Below are 15705 nucleotides of genomic sequence, written 5' to 3'. Positions count from 1 at the left end.
TTCCTCTGAACTATTTCAGTAGAATTCTCTTCATTTATCAAAAATGATCCAAAAAGGAGTTGACATGAAAAGCCCTCGACTCAGTTTTCTCTCTAGCTCTCCAAGGAACAATTTATCTCTTAGTACACTGCAAGGGAAACAGAATCACGTATTTCCCCCCACAAAGTGCCTGTGGCAACCCCACACCTCCAGCTTAAAGTTTTAAATAATGCTTTTTCTATCTTAATATTCATATGTGCCCAGTGATGTGAACTCGGTTTGGTTTTTTTTGGTTGTTTTTTTTTTTTTCTTTCCTCTCCCCAGATGCTTCAGGATGCCACACATCAAATTGTTGTTTTGATAGCCAATTGCTATTGCTGAATTTATTTCAGCGCTATCCAGTGTTGGATGCTATTTAAAAAAATTTGGTCCAAGCGGGATATAAATTCTGGACATAGCTTAAAAAGACAACTACGGATCTGGGCAGGTGAAACATCACATACACATTCTTAGAATTAACAGTCTTCTCCTGGATTATATTTCAATAAATGGCACAGCTACCAAAAATAAAGCTTTTTCCTAAAAACCCAAAGAGGACTAGATACAAAGCAGTTAATAAGTAATAAGTTAATATTTTACTCGTTCATATTCTAGACAAAAAACACATCTTGGAAACGCTACAAAAGCATTAAAATTGAATATAACTCCAAAGGAATCCTTATGGAAAAAAACTTAAATGATTTTATAACTAAAACTAGCACTCACTTGGGTAACTCCCCGAGTGAAAAGTTGTCTTTTGATCATTCTTTGCTTCTCCGCACTAATAAGCTGCCCCATAAAAGATGTATCTCCAACTAAGGGCCTGGAAACAAGTCAAAAGTAGCTTGTAAGACACACAAAGTTCATCAGCTTTACCAGTGCTGTTCATACAATATTAAATAAGCCGTAGAGAGACACAGGCTGGTCGCTGCGGTACAGCTCCAGCAAAACCCCAGCTCCCAGCAGAACTGGACCTCTTGCCACACTGCAGCAGTAAGTACCACAGTCCCAGAAGACATCTACCGATATCAACCCCTGAAACTGCAGCTTTATTGTTCTCTTATGCCCTTATATTTATTTAAAAAAAAAAAAAAAAAAAAAAAAAGAGTCAGAGTTCAGGTTACTGGGGACATACTGCACAGGCACACACGTGCCACACCAAACACGACTTTGCTCTGAACCTTCATCACCCGTCTTGTATCACAGGCACTATGGAAGAAAAAAGTGCGTCCTTATTTCCCTTCTGAATCTCCTAAAAAACTCACATAAAGTCACACTGCCATTGCTTCCCTCGCCTTTTACACATGTCTTTGCTCATGATGGCTTGACTCCTGCTGAGGAGGGCTCCAGACAGGCACCTGCTGAGAACTGAAAACGGTACAGGCAGATTCTACAGAGAAAACGATAGAGTTGCTTGACCCGGTTTGGTTGTTTTCCAAGCACATCTAACTGAGTGGCTGAAGAGAGAATTATTTTGACACATGCACATACATGCGTATTTAGAAGAGTCTCCCTCTCTGGAGACCTTCAAAACCCACCTGGATGCGTTCCTGTCCAGCCTGTTCTAGGTGAACCTGCTTTGGCAGGGGGGTTGCACTAGATGATCTCCAAAGGTACCTTCTAACCCCCACCATTCTGTGACTCTGTGAAGAGCCTAGCTAGCCACGAGGCTGGAAAATGCCGATACAGGAGATCAAGACAGTTACGATTTTGTGTTAATGATGACGATACTTCACATACTGGCCATTATGGCACATCCCAAAGCTATTCCCATTTGTTTCACTTAAATATCTGTGAGAAAAATCCTTCCTTCGTGTTTCAGCTCTCTTAAAATGGGGCTCTCAGGAGTTCGCTTCTCTCGCACGGCCACGGCGGGGAACCCAAATGTGGCCAGGGGATGCCACCTCCAGGCCACAAGGCAGAGAAAGAGGGAAGGTGATACACTGCAAGAAGATGCTCTTCTCCAAAATAAGGAGCCCCCAAAGCTCCTTCCATCTGTCTGAGCCTCAGAGGCTGATGAATGTTTCCACCACCAGCACGCCTTTCGGTCTGTAGAGCTGGATGTCTAGATGGCTGCGTTAAATATAGTAAAACCCTTATACACTAATTGAAGATCATTATGTCAATACAAGCAACAGCCTATTAACAGCGTGCATGAGCGAAGACTGCAGAATATGAAATGCTAAGGCAAACGTTTGTTTTCTTTACTTTTTGCATAGCTGTTGGCACATAAATTACCACTTCATAACAGGCTCTTTGAAATTCTTTTGCATTAACTAATGCGACTGTATGTATTTTTACAGTGCAATCATAGCTATCGGTTTCCATCTGTTCTACTGTCCTTTTGGTATGTTATTGCTCTGAGGAAGTAAACAAAAATAGATCACTACAAAAACAAACCTGGGTGACAGTCTAGACTAAGGGTCTAATTAAAAATAAGATTTATTAGAATAGGGAGAAACATCGCAGTAAAACAAAGACACAGCTTCTCTAACATATCTGGTATTATTCTTGGCGAAGTGAAGCAGGGCTATAAATTTCCTGAAACAAATCAGTATGGTACATCAGTACCATACTGATCTGGCATCCCTTTTCCTGACTATGAGAATATTTTAGGAAAACTCTTTGTTTTGCTTCAATTTTAGTCACCATAAATTACTTTTCTAATTAGAACCCAAGAGTATTAGGGCTTGTCCACATGCAGGTTTTGCACAGACACAATCACCGGGGTAAGAAACCAAACTGACTTAACAGTAACGCTACTCCCTAGTCTAGACACAGTTAAAACAAACTCTACCAGTAGAACTATGTCACGCTAAGGGGTCACTTTGATATAAATTAAACAGGCACCTTGTTATTAGAGGGGTGCGAAGCGGCCCCTGGAGTGGTGGTTCAAAGTCCAATCTCTGAGAAGACTCAGAAGAGACCGTGGCGACGTCTGGAGCCTCCTTCCGTCATTCAAAAGGGTATGAGCATCTTCTGATGAGATGCAGTCTCAAGATTCAAGTTACGCACAGGAAACGGCAAAAGACCATAGCAAAGATTTCAGGAGCCAACGATAACATAGCCTTACCCCGGTAAAGCTACTGGCGAGAGCTGGAGACACCAAAAGGGAAGGCAGGCTTTGGTGACCAACTTCTGTTGTTCTCCAAAATGAACAGCCACCGATTGCTCCACCTAACACTAACATATGGAAAGAAACCCGCACTCCAGCAGCTCGGCGGGAGGGGTGTGTGTATCATTTTACATGGCTTATTAACATCGATAGAACCCAGGAATCATTAAGAGATTTGTATGAAGAATTTAACACTTAGCAAAAACAAGCACATGAAAACTTTGCTGTGGTTTCTGGCTATTATTCCTAGTGTTTGCATTAGAGATGCATGAAAAATAATATTTTCCATAATAAAGAATGTTGGTTTTAAAGCCTAGTGATTTTTAACATAAAAATTATGAAGTGACCTCACATGCAAAAATGCCCAGAGGCTGCTAAAATAGCAAAGAAATGAGAAATTCTAGATATTAAGAAAACTTAGCAAAGCAGAATCATTAAAGAATTTAGAGAGGATGAAAAAGAAGGGACAACTTTGAACTGAAACCCACAAATTGGTTTGGAACAGCTTTCGACATAAGGCACATTTATCTCCCACTCTAGTTCAAGGAGAACTTAGAGACCCCTTTTCAGATCCGAGCAAATGACAGCAATAACTTAAATAATTACACGTTTCTAAGAATTAGTAATATCAGCACTAGGAAAGAAAAAAAAAAAAAACAACAAAACTGCTTTGGAGCTGGGACAAGGCAGCAGATTTTCATTGTTTACTCAAACATTTCATAAGTAGTTTCCTTTGTCAAACTACAATTAGTGTGACATGTATCATTAAAGAATAAAACAATTTATAAATAGTATGAATACAAGGAGTACCCCATTGTTCTTACTTGTACTGGTAAATACAAGACATGCCAGATAAGACTTCTCTGAAGTCTGGGGTTTCCAATTCTCTCGCTGAACTTAAAGCCCTCCACCGTGTGCCAGCTCGGTTAGAAAAGTAACACCTCCAGTGTTTTGCCACGCCAAATGCACCCCTTTCCCTCTAAAAAGAGATGTTAGGTCTCGTCCCACATCTATGAAGTGGTACCCAGCCCAAACAGCACCAGGGAAGCATCATTGCAGCCTCTCCTGGAACATATTCCGTCAGTCCTGCTTAGCAGCATCTTCCCTTCCTCAGTCCAGGTTTCTAGAGCTCTGCGCCAGATACGTGCAATGGAGGAGACAGTTTTTGAGTACCTCCATCTCACTCCTGGGTCCCACAAGGGCCCATGAGGTGCAGGAGCAACACAGAGCTAGCTCAGGCACGGGATCTAGGTTGGGCTGACTCAAAAAGCTCCACATAAACTCATTACACCATGCAAATGTGGGTTTATGGCCGTGGCTGCAGTTCACACTGAGTCAAGGTGAAATGTCCTATGATTTTCTTTCCAGGAGGAAAGGGCCGTTCATTCTGCCTGCCTTCATTCATTTCCACACCTTTACCATGCCAATAGCCTGCAGTGTCCAAAATCCCCATATCTTGCCTGATTCAAGAACACTTTTTTCCTAGACTGTGGATTTGGGAGATAAAAGCCTCTGCCGACCTGAAAGTCCAAACTTCCCAATAGTGCCTGTCATGAAACGTAGCACAAGAAGCCTCTACAAACATACAAATGCAAAAGAAAACTCAGTGCCTCACGTTTCCCTGTCTGAAAATGAGGACGATCACCCCTCTTTTGGGAGCATGTTAACATTCAACAGGCAAAAAGTGCTACTGGGATCACTGACATGCCTCTCCAAGTATTTCCATTTTCAAATCAACACCCTCACTAAATCTTTCATTTATACGCTTCCCTCCTTTGTACCCTTCTCTCTCGTCCTTGGAAACGATGAACTTTGAAAAAGTATATGAAAGACATTTAACTGAAGGAGCAGTTCACCTCCCAAAGTGTTCACCCCCTCATTTGCCATACATGATGTACGTGCTGGCACCACTGGCCCCTGGCAAACCCACTGCTCCTTTCAAGGAAGAACTCCACTGAAGGGTTAAATACGCGAACTACAGATCCTGTCTAATTCCGCTTAATCCCTAGTAACACCGCACAGAAGATGAGGTATCGTCCCTGGCTCCCTCTTATTCCTGCCAGCCGAGAAACAGGGTACAACATACGACCACCCCGAAACGGCCCACAGCATACGATCGTTGTTTTGGGAGGCGGGCTTGAATAAACTCACATGGTTTTCAAGCAATGCCAATGAGCATTACTATATTAAATATAAAATCACAACAGTGAAACCCTCAGCCCTGCCTGAAGAGGTTAAAAGAGAATTTATGTTGGAGAGCCAAGAGAAAGGAGTGAAGCAATTCCTGGCTTTTTTTCTTTCCCTTCAGGACACCTACATTCTTTGTAGAGCATTGCATAACACTGCAACGCCTTATGATCAACACAAGAGGAGAAAAAACTAAGACCAACCACAGAACACATTCACACAACGTCAAATCACCAGGTTTGTCACTGTAGATTACACAAATCAGCAAAGAGTCCAAAATAAATTAAAAAAAAAAAAAAACAACTTTCAAATTCAGTAATAACTATCCAAAATTACACCGCTTAGCTGTAAAATACCATGGAACAGGCACTTGGGTTTCCTTTGCAAATCTCAAAGTATTTGGTACTTTGAGCATAAAACTTTATCTCACAACTTGCACTTTTCTGACCCCCCCCGCCACTTTTCTCTCCATATAGTAATAACAAGCACAGAAACATACACAAATATGAAACCCAGTGCTAAAAAAAAAAAAAAATAAAAATAAACCCACAAACTGTAAATAAACTGTTCCTTGTTTTCCAAACTCTTTGCTATTGCTTTACTGAAAATATAATGTAACCCTTGAGTTTCAAGGCACGTCAGCTGCTGTGGGTTCAGAAGGGGATTCACCACAGTCCTGCCATTGCATGGCTCTTCCCTTGGCCCCTCTCTTCAGAAAAGGGCTAAGACCCTGGTAGCCAGGCAATCAGTGGAGCTATAGTCTGATCCTACAGGGCAAACCCCAGGAATGGAGGAGAAAGACTGGAAAAAGACTTTTCCAGTTGGAGCACTGGGTGGATCCTTTCAATATAGTTGATATTATAAAAAAAAAAAAAATACTAACCCAAAAACCAAAGAAGAAAAAACAGCAACAAAAAAAAAAAGGTGAAAAAAAAAAAAGAAAGTAGAGTTCAGTAACAGAATTTAACAAAAATAATCGTAACATTTCCCAAGGATGAGGACTGATTCACTTCTAGAGTAAGTGGTTTCACACAAGCCTGCTCTTCTCTTATCCTGCCTGCTGGCTAGACAAAGCCCAGCCACTGTTTCGAAGCTGCAAATATCTCTATTTCACACCACCTATCTGCCGCCCGAAAACCATTCCCAAAGCCTACATTAGGCAAAAAGATCCATTAACTTTCTTGCTACTGCCGCTCTCCGCCTCAACCTCCGCCAGCAAGTTTAAGGCTGGGTGGCTCCGAGTGCTCAGCAGTTCCCCCGCACGCCACAGCCCAATTAAGATGATGGCTGGCATCAGGGCAGAAGGCATAGCAGGTAGTGAAGAAGAATGAAGAAGTTGTTAAGCATATCCCATTACTATTTTTCTTCCCTCCCTTTTCTTTAACCAGATTCAGGAAAAAAAACAACCAAACAAACAAACAACCAAACATACTCTTCATAAGAGAAAAAAGAAAAGAAAAAATAAATACACAATACCCAAACTTTTTTTTCCTGCCATAGAATCCAGAAAAACAAATAAGACTTAGAACCACACAGCTTATTTGCTCAGAAAACTGTCACGTATAATGGTACCAGACCTCTTAGGTTTTGTCTGCACGCCTGTATTGATGCTGTACAACTTATTTCTCATGGGGGAATCTAAAAACCAGTCAGTCTTCATCATGCCATGTATATACCCAAAAAAGCTGAAGGGATTATGTGCAAAAGAACACCTGAGTTTTGTGGCTTTATATATTCTACAGGTTCACACACATTCATTGTCCCTCGTCGGTGTTTGGGTTGTACCAACACTCAAACCATCACCTTAAAAACCAGGACCAGAATAAAACATTAAACCTTCCGAATGACACACTTGATGCACAAAGACTTTAGTATCAGTGTGTTTTAAGATGGGTTTCCAAAGATAAGAGAGAACGTTCACATACCCGGGTGCTGGTTGGGTTTTGGTTTGGTTTTTATGAGAGAAGATTGGCAGTAAACTCTCAGAGCAGAATGTGTGCACTCGATACATCAAACCACTACCCCAGTGAACAAAAAAAAAAAAAAAAAAGGTTAACATCCAAAAGCAACATGGAAAAAAGCTGCATTGCTTATTCAGCACCCACTGACAGTCAGCTCGCACAAAGAATTGCACTGCACTGTAGCCCTTCTTGCTCAAGTGTGGGACAGCAAAAGCCATTCCAGAAAAATTAAAGAAGTCACGAGAGAGCCTGCATATGGTTATGTTTTTTAAAGTCGATAGTTGATTATAATTTATAATACATTTCTAAAGAAGCACAGTAAGCTAATTAACGTCTGGGAGAAGAAGCATTTTAGAAGCTATAGAGACGCAACCAGCAATATGAAATCCTAGCTCCCAACTATTGCTTTCAATGTTCTTCACAGAATAAAACATTTGCTTTTAATTTCAGGAGTGGTTTGTACTCAACAATGTAAAATTTGTTTAGAGTTTCAACGGTTGTTCTCTTCCTTGCCCATGAAATATTCATATTAAATGCTTCTACAACGTGCAAGACTATTGCAACCACAGGGGCTTCTATGAGACCTTCTGCAGTCAAGAGACTCTCTGGTCATGTGGGCAGACCCAAATTTGAAGGAGTGTGATCCAAATACCCACTGACAAAGGCTTAACCCTCAAAACAACTGACAAAATATGATGTAATAATAATAAAATTTTTAAAAAGTGATAAAGGTATAATCTTTTACAAATTACTAGCAGGGGTACAAAGACCTAGATAACAGGAACCTTCTAGTACCAACAGCATGAATTATTTAAGCCAGAGCACTACTAGAACAGGTCGTTTTCCAATACACTACCACTCTTCAAAACATGATAATCTACAGCACACACACTAAAATGAGCCCTGTCATACGTGCTAAGAAATCTTTGAATTTGAACAATGCTCAAACTCCCTGTCTAACAATTACTTCGTAGAGCACCAGTCACTGCCAGCACAGGAGAGCGAGGTTCCGTACCTATACGGATCATACTTAAACTACAGTAAAACAACAAAAAAGTGGCTATGAAGAGAAAAAGCTACCTCTGCCAAGTACGAAGTAGAAATACCACATCTGCTAAAATCAAAAAGAAAAAAAAAAAAACAAACCACCACAAACCACCACAGCATCCTTGGTGGCTCAAAACCAAGACACTATTCCCAAGAGGAAATATAGCTGGAGGTAGCATCTGGGACGCATGGGGCAATGCAATATCAAGATAATACATTCAGTGGGTGAGGGAAATGGTTGAACCACAACGCTCTACCAGCATCCTCCGCTGGTTGGCCCACTCCACTCAGCAGTGCCAGCCCCAAACTTCCAGGAACTGCAAGTAAAATGGCTCATAGCGAAGTGCAGAAGGCAGCTCCAGAAAGATGGTGCAACTTAAAACGAACACAAGGCTCCCTTTCACACCAGGCTTCTCAGTATCCCTGCAGAAGACAGCAGGAATGGTGTAAACAATCAGTTCTGTGGCTCAATTACCAGACAGAGTAAATAAAACATTTGCACTTCACAGCTGATGTTTCAAACCTGTTTTCCACCCTTTGCTCCTCAAGCTAGTCAGGCAGAGGACATGTAAAGACCCTTCAGTCAAAGCAAATGGCTTTGTGATAAGGAAAGCTACCAGCTAAAATGTTGCATTTTCACCAGAACCAGACCATTTTCAGACCAGAAACAAGACTGTTTTCATACTCATCGGTGATGGTAAAGAAGCAACCTAAACCGGAGATGCCATGACGAGACCTATCCAAGGGACATAACCAGGCAGGGACACCGAGCACATCCAAGACTTGAGACGCTAGATGAGCTGTTCGGAGAGCAATCCCCTGCTGCCCAGTTCTCAGACAAACACCGACATGGTGACTGCAGCAGTAGTTCAGTCGTAATTCACACAGGAAGAGAAAGACTTAAAATAATTAACAATTAATAAAAGGAGAAGGCGCGCAAAACTCCAAAATGCCCGTGATTAAAGCTTTTAGCACCTAAAGTACTTAGCACCTAGAATTTATTTAACCACCATTGTGCCTACAGCAGCCAAATGTAAGCACTACGCCTAAGGCTCCCTCAAATTTCTAAAGGCGGCTTTGAGGAAAACAGTTTGAGGTATACTAATTGAAAGGTTATCTTAATCTAATGAGTCATCAGACTTAGCTTTGAGGTCTTCTGCTACCTCAAACTACTGTCTGTAAAACAGCTAACAACAAATACACCAAATCACTCATTTAGAATGCAAACAAATAATTACTGAATAAAAAGCTTTACCTCTGCTCGCTGCGTGCGGGGCAAAACAGATGACTTCTCAATGGCGTAAACATCCACCAGGTAGAGACGCGCTCCTTGCTCCCTGTCCAAAATGGCAGCCGTCTGGATGACACCAGTATGGCGCCCGATGGTGAAGAGGCGCCCAAGGCTCTTATCTTCGCATCGGACGGACACGATGTAATATTCCACCTGGGCTTCGGAACCCCGCGGACTCGCCGCTTCGATCGATATCACGTTTGTCCCGATAGGCTCGCCTTCTTTTAAGATGGTTATGTATTTTGGCTGAGTGAAGACGGGCCCGTCAACCCCTTGCAGAATTATAGTCATCTCAGTGGTGGATTTTCTCCTTTCAGGGCCCAGATCCGTGGCAGAAACGATGAGATTGTATATGAGCTGAGAAGGCACCAAAGCTGACGCTACTCTTAAATCTCCGCTGTAGCGATCCACAATGAAGGTTTCGGTATCTCCATTGATTATTTCATATTCCACTTCTCCATTGGCGCCCTCGTCAGGATCTGCAGCAATAATTGTCGTTAGGATCGAACCGATCACAACTGAGGGGTCAGCAGCGAGAGCATTTTGCGATACGAACACGGGAACATTGTCATTTTGATCCGTCACCAAAACAGTCACATTCTTCAAAGCAAATCGTCTGGACTCCACAGGAACAGCCTGATCGGTGGCTTTGACTGTTAACTCAAAGAGGTTAGCAAACTCGCGATCTATTTCAGCATTGGTAAATATTGTCCCTCTCACTTCATCTATCCGGAAATGATTACCCCTTGGCATCTGCTGAATGATTGCATACGTTAGCTGCCCATTAATATCCGCATCTGGATCATGAGCAGTCACAGAAATGACAGAACTACCAACAGGAACGTTTTCAACAATAGATTTAAAGATGTCCCCCGGAGGAAAGTGAGGAGGGTTGTCATTAAAATCCCTAACATGTATTACCACTGACATTGTAGATGACCGTGGTGGCCTTCCTTGGTCTTTTGCTGTTATATTTAGCTTATACAGAGATTGTGTCTCAAAGTCCAGTTTCTTTGCAAGAAAAATACTACCTGTGTTGGGACTGATGCTAAAGGTCCCGTGATTGTTTGTCCCCGTAATGCTATAGTGGAGGTCAGCATTGTCACCTGAATCGGAATCAGTGGCAGTGACAGATGACACAAGTTCACCGACTCTCATGTTTTCCAAGACGTCCACTAACAAGGTTGATTTAGGGAAGGAAGGGCTGTTGTCATTTTCATCCAACACATCAACGCTCAACATGCAAGTTGAACTTAGGGAAACTGCTCCAGAGTCTACCGCTTGGATGACAAGCGAATACGACGCAGTAGCTTCGTGATCTAGTCTGCCTACTAAGGTCACTTGGCCTGTGCTGCTATCGATTGCAAACTGTTTTTCTTCATTTCCCTTGATTACAGAGTAGTGAATCAATCCATTAACCCCTTCATCAACATCTGAGGCGGAAACTCTCAGAACCTGCGTCAGATTCGCTGCCAGTTCTGATATAGTAGCTTGGTAGAGATCTTTCAAAAATTTGGGGGCGTTATCATTGATGTCTTTCATGTAGATTTGTACAGTTGCCTGATCCTTTAGAGGCTTTGGCAACCCCTGATCTGTCGCTATTACCGTGAGACTAAATACCGCCGCCCCCCTTTGCCTCATGAGAGCTTCTCTGTCAAACTGGTGAGTGCTTCTGATTTCCCCAGTTACCGCGTTCAGCTCAAAGTCCGGCTGCATATGCTCAAATGAGTACCTGACTTCACCATTTGGCCCAAAGTCTTTATCTACAGCATTTATTTTACCTACATACGATCCACCTCTCTGCTCCTCTTCAAAATAAAATACATAGTTGGTACTGTTGAACAGAGGCCTATTATCATTTACATCCTCCAGAATTACAGTCACATTTACAGTAGCATTGAGTGGTTCTACTGCTCTATCGGAGGCAACAACCAGTAAAAGATATCTTTCCTGAAGTTCACGGTCCAGTTCACTCTTTATATACAGCTGACCATCTGGGAATATGCCAAAGGCATCCCCAGTATTTCCTTCAATTATACTATACGCTATTTCACCGTTCACTCCCGAGTCTTTGTCGGAAGCCTGCACCTTAAAGAACCTGGAATTCACAGGCTCCGACTCCAAAATAGTAATTTCATAGGAAAGCTGGTCAAACACAGGTGGGTTATCATTTACATCGTGAACAGAGACAGTCAGGATAAAGTTAGAGGACAGCTGCGGCACCCCCATATCCGAGGCCAGGATTTCAACCTGGTAAGACCCAGCATTTATGTCAAGTGGCCCGATTAAGCTTATGGCACCTGTTTCCTCATTGATCGAGAACAAGCCCTTTGGGTTTTGCTTAAGGCTGTAAAGGACCACGCCATTAACACCTTCATCAGGGTCAAGAGCTTTGGCCTGGAATATGGTATGCCCAGCTTTCCAGTTTTCAACCACATTTACGCTTTCCACCGCATGAACAAAGTGTGGGGAATTGTCATTTAAGTCTTTGACCGTTATATTGACCATAGCGTCTCCAGTTATCGCCCCACCACTAGCGACCACCTTCAGCTGGTAAAATGCTTGCTCCTCCCTGTCAATAATACTGGCTGTGGTGATCTGCCCCGTCACTCTGTTGATGGCAAACACGCCCCTTTGGTCACCTGTCGTAATAAGGTAACTGATGTTGGTGTTGAGGTCCATGGTGGAAGCAAAAACAGTACCTACATGGTAACCGAGGGCAACATTTTCAAAGACAACAAAACTGTACATGCCCTGGCTGAAAACAGGTGGATTGTCCTGGGTGTCCAAGACAGTGATGGTGACAATGGCTTGGTTCTGCGACTGAAGATGGCCACCATCAGTGGCCACGATCTGCAACTGGTAAGCAGTTTTCTCCTCCCTGTCAAGGGCTATTTTTGTTGTGATGACCCCTGTCTGGCCATGGACCTGAAACCTGGACGTGTCTCCGGCTGAGATGCTGTACTTGACCGTCCCATTGGGTCCCAGGTCAGGGTCCGTGGCAGACACAGTGGTCACATAGGTTCCAGCTGGCTCATTCTCTTGGATATGGGCAAAATACTGAACGGGGTAAAACACGGGGCTATTGTCATTCACATCCAGGAGACTCACATTAACTCGGGCTATCGAAGAAAGGGGAGGAGAGCCTAAATCAGTAGCCAGGACCTGCAGCGAGAAGTGCGCCTGCTCCTCCCGGTCCAGCTGCGAGATGGTGCTGAGCTTGCCCGACACAGGATCCAAGCGAAAGATACGGCGAGGGGTCACTGAGGAGGGGCCAACCGCCGCTGGTGCCGGCTCAGATTCCTGCAGGGAGAAGCGGACAGTCCCATTGTCTCCCAGGTCCCCATCTGTGGCACTCAGGACCAGCAGCTCAGTTCCTGACGGGGAGTTTTCAGCCAGGGACACCTGGTAGCCCTCAGGTTGACTGAAGCGAGGTTTGTTGTCATTGACATCCAGGATGGTCACCACCAGCTGTGCATAGGAGAACTTGGGCTGCACCCCCTGGTCACGGGCACTGATGTTGAGCACCACCTGAGAAGCAGTCTCCCGGTCCAGCCCGCTGGAGATAGATGTGCCCACAGTATGCCCGGTGGTGCCACCCTCGGGGCCAGCCGTGGTGACCAGCCCGCTGTGCTCACTGATGCGAAACCAGCCAAGCTCGTTGCCCGAGACGATGCTATATTTGAGGTTGGCGTTGAGGCCTGAGTCACGGTCCGTGGCACTCAGGCCCCGCACATAGCTGCCCAGGGGCACCTCCTCGCTGATGTTCACCCTGTAGACCGACTGCCCGAAGACAGGGGGGTGGTCATTAATGTCATTCACAAAGATCACCAGGCTAGCTACCGATGAGCGGCTCACGGGAGCTGCCACCACCCCATCGGGGGAAAGGGAAGAAGTCGGGGTGCCTGGAGGTGGCGGTGGGGCCCCATAGTTATCAGCCACCGCCACCGTAAGGTTATAGGCCGGGATGCGTTCCCGGTCCAACGCGGCTGCTACCTTGATAAGGCTGAGGTTGGGTACCTTACTGCTGTGCACCTCAAAGTGCCGCTGCTCATTTCCCGCCAGGATGGACACAGAGATGTTCCCATTGGCTGCGGGGGAGTCAGCATCGCTCACCGTCAGCAGGGCCACCACTGTGCCAGGGGCCGCGTTCTCATCCACAGAGGCAAAGCGGGAGGTGGCTGGAAAATAGCGAAACTTCACCCGGGGCTCGTTGTCATTGACATCGAGCAGGCGGATGAGGGCCTCGGCCCGGCCACTCAGCGCCGGCACCCCTCGGTCCATGGCCTGTACTGTCAGGGAGTACTGCTGTCGCATCTCGTAGTCCAATCGCTCTCGGATGCGGATCACCCCGCTCTCAGGGTCCACCTCAAACGGGAGGCTGCCAACCCCCTCCCCACCACTGCCGCCACCATCACCTCCTTCCAGGCGGTAGCGGATGTCAGCATTGGTGCCTTCATCAGCATCAGCTGCAGCCACTTGGAGAACACTGGCCCCAACAGGCGCATCCTCAGGCACTCGCGCCTGGTAAAGAGTCTGGCTGAAGATGGGTGGGTTGTCATTGATGTCCTGGACGGTGACGTTGACCTGAAGGTACCCCCGCCGACGGGGCTCGCCCTTGTCCTCCACTTGCACCAACAGCTGGTAGGTGGGGGTGGCCTCCCGGTCCAGCCCACCCCGGGAAACCAGGTGCAAGAAAGCTCCTTCACCGCTGGGGTTGAGGGTGATGTTGAGCCGGAAACGTCCCTCCTCATTGCCAGCCACAATGCGATAGGAGCCATGGTCTACACCATTAGTGCCACTGTCAGCATCGGTGGCCGTATCCAGGATGAGCTGGCGCCCGCTGCCCGTGTCCTCCTTGAAAGTCACCACGATGGAGGGATCGGGGAAGACGGGCGCGTTGTCGTTGAGGTCGAGCACCAGGACCCGCACCTCGCTGGGGTAGGTGGGCTGGCTGGAGAGGACCACCAGGTCCACCACGTCGCTGGCCAGGCTCTCGCGGTCGATGGTGGCGCGGGTGTGCAGGGCGCCCGAGGTGGCGTTGATGGCGAAGAGGGCATGGTGCTCGCTCAGCCGGTAGGTGAAACCGGGACGGGTGGCGATGGTGCCCACCCAGGTGCCGGGCGGCTGCTCCTCCAGCACCTGGAAGACCTGCCGGGGCTCCGCGGCGGCTCCCAGCGGCAGCAGCAACAGCAGCAGCAGCGGCGGAGCCCCGCCGGCGACGGCGGGGGGGCGGCCCATGGCAGCCCACCTCCCCCGGCCGCTTCTCCCCCGCCGCCTCCCCGGCTTCTCTCCTCACCCTACTGAGGCTCCGCTCGCCCCGCCCTGGCCCCGCCGCCGACCCCGCCGCCTCGCCGCTCTCACGGGGCGCTCCGCCGCCGCCGCTCCTCCTTCCGCCGCCCGGGGGCTGGGGGGCGGCCGGGGGCTCCGCTCCGCATCGCCGCTCAGCAGCCGCCGCCGCTCGGAGCCGCTCCCGCCGGGTCCCCCCGCGATGCGCCGCTCCTCGGCGGCCGCCGTCCCGCCACCATGGGTGGGGAAGGGGGGGGGAACCTTCACCGGCCGCCGCCGAGGCCGGGTCTGTAATCCGGGGCCGCCGCCGCGCCCGCCGCCGCCCGGCCCCAACTTTGCCCGCCGCTCGGCGGCCCCTTCCCTCTTGACGCCCGCCGACGGCTCCCCCCACCGCCTCCCATTGGCCGCCGAGCCCCCCGGAGCCACGCCCACCGCCACGCCCACCGCCACGCCCCGCGTACCTGGGTGGGGGGGCGTCCCGCTCCCGGGAAAGTAAGGGAGGGGGCGCGCCGGGAAAACGGGGAGTTCTCGGGAAGTTGGAGAGGGGAGGGGGGGCTGCCCGTCCCGCCGCTCCCCAGCGAAAGTGGAGCGGAGAGGGAGGCGGGGGCGGCGGGGACAAATCCCCACACACCCCCCACACACCGGGTCGGGGGCGGCCCCGCACACCGAGGGACGTGGCTGTGCCGCGCCGTATTTTTAAAGGGCTGCGGAGGCGGGGGGGGGGGGGGGATGTGAGGCGCGTTATCCACGGGAAGATCCTCCGCTGCGCAGACATAAAGTTCCAAACACACGTAGCG

The 15705-nt window shown here is 47.3% G+C and overlaps 1 protein-coding gene across 1 annotated transcript in view; it reads right to left on the bottom strand.

Annotated features, from left to right (window-relative positions):
- FAT4 (FAT atypical cadherin 4) overlaps positions 1 to 15228 on the bottom strand; it is a 149565-nt gene extending 134337 nt beyond the window's left edge. The window contains exon 1 of the mRNA XM_054202720.1: positions 9584 to 15228. Coding sequence (XP_054058695.1) covers positions 9584 to 14860 — 5277 coding nt within the window. The 5' untranslated portion in view covers positions 14861 to 15228. The remainder of the gene's footprint in view (positions 1 to 9583) is intronic.
- Between the last annotated feature and the right edge of the window lie 477 nt (positions 15229 to 15705).

This window comes from Rissa tridactyla, chromosome 5 (assembly GCF_028500815.1).
Source record: "Rissa tridactyla isolate bRisTri1 chromosome 5, bRisTri1.patW.cur.20221130, whole genome shotgun sequence".
Classification (NCBI taxonomy): domain Eukaryota; kingdom Metazoa; phylum Chordata; class Aves; order Charadriiformes; family Laridae; genus Rissa; species Rissa tridactyla.
The sequence above is the reverse complement of the archived record's forward strand: the minus strand, read 5'-3'. Positions and strand labels throughout refer to the sequence as shown.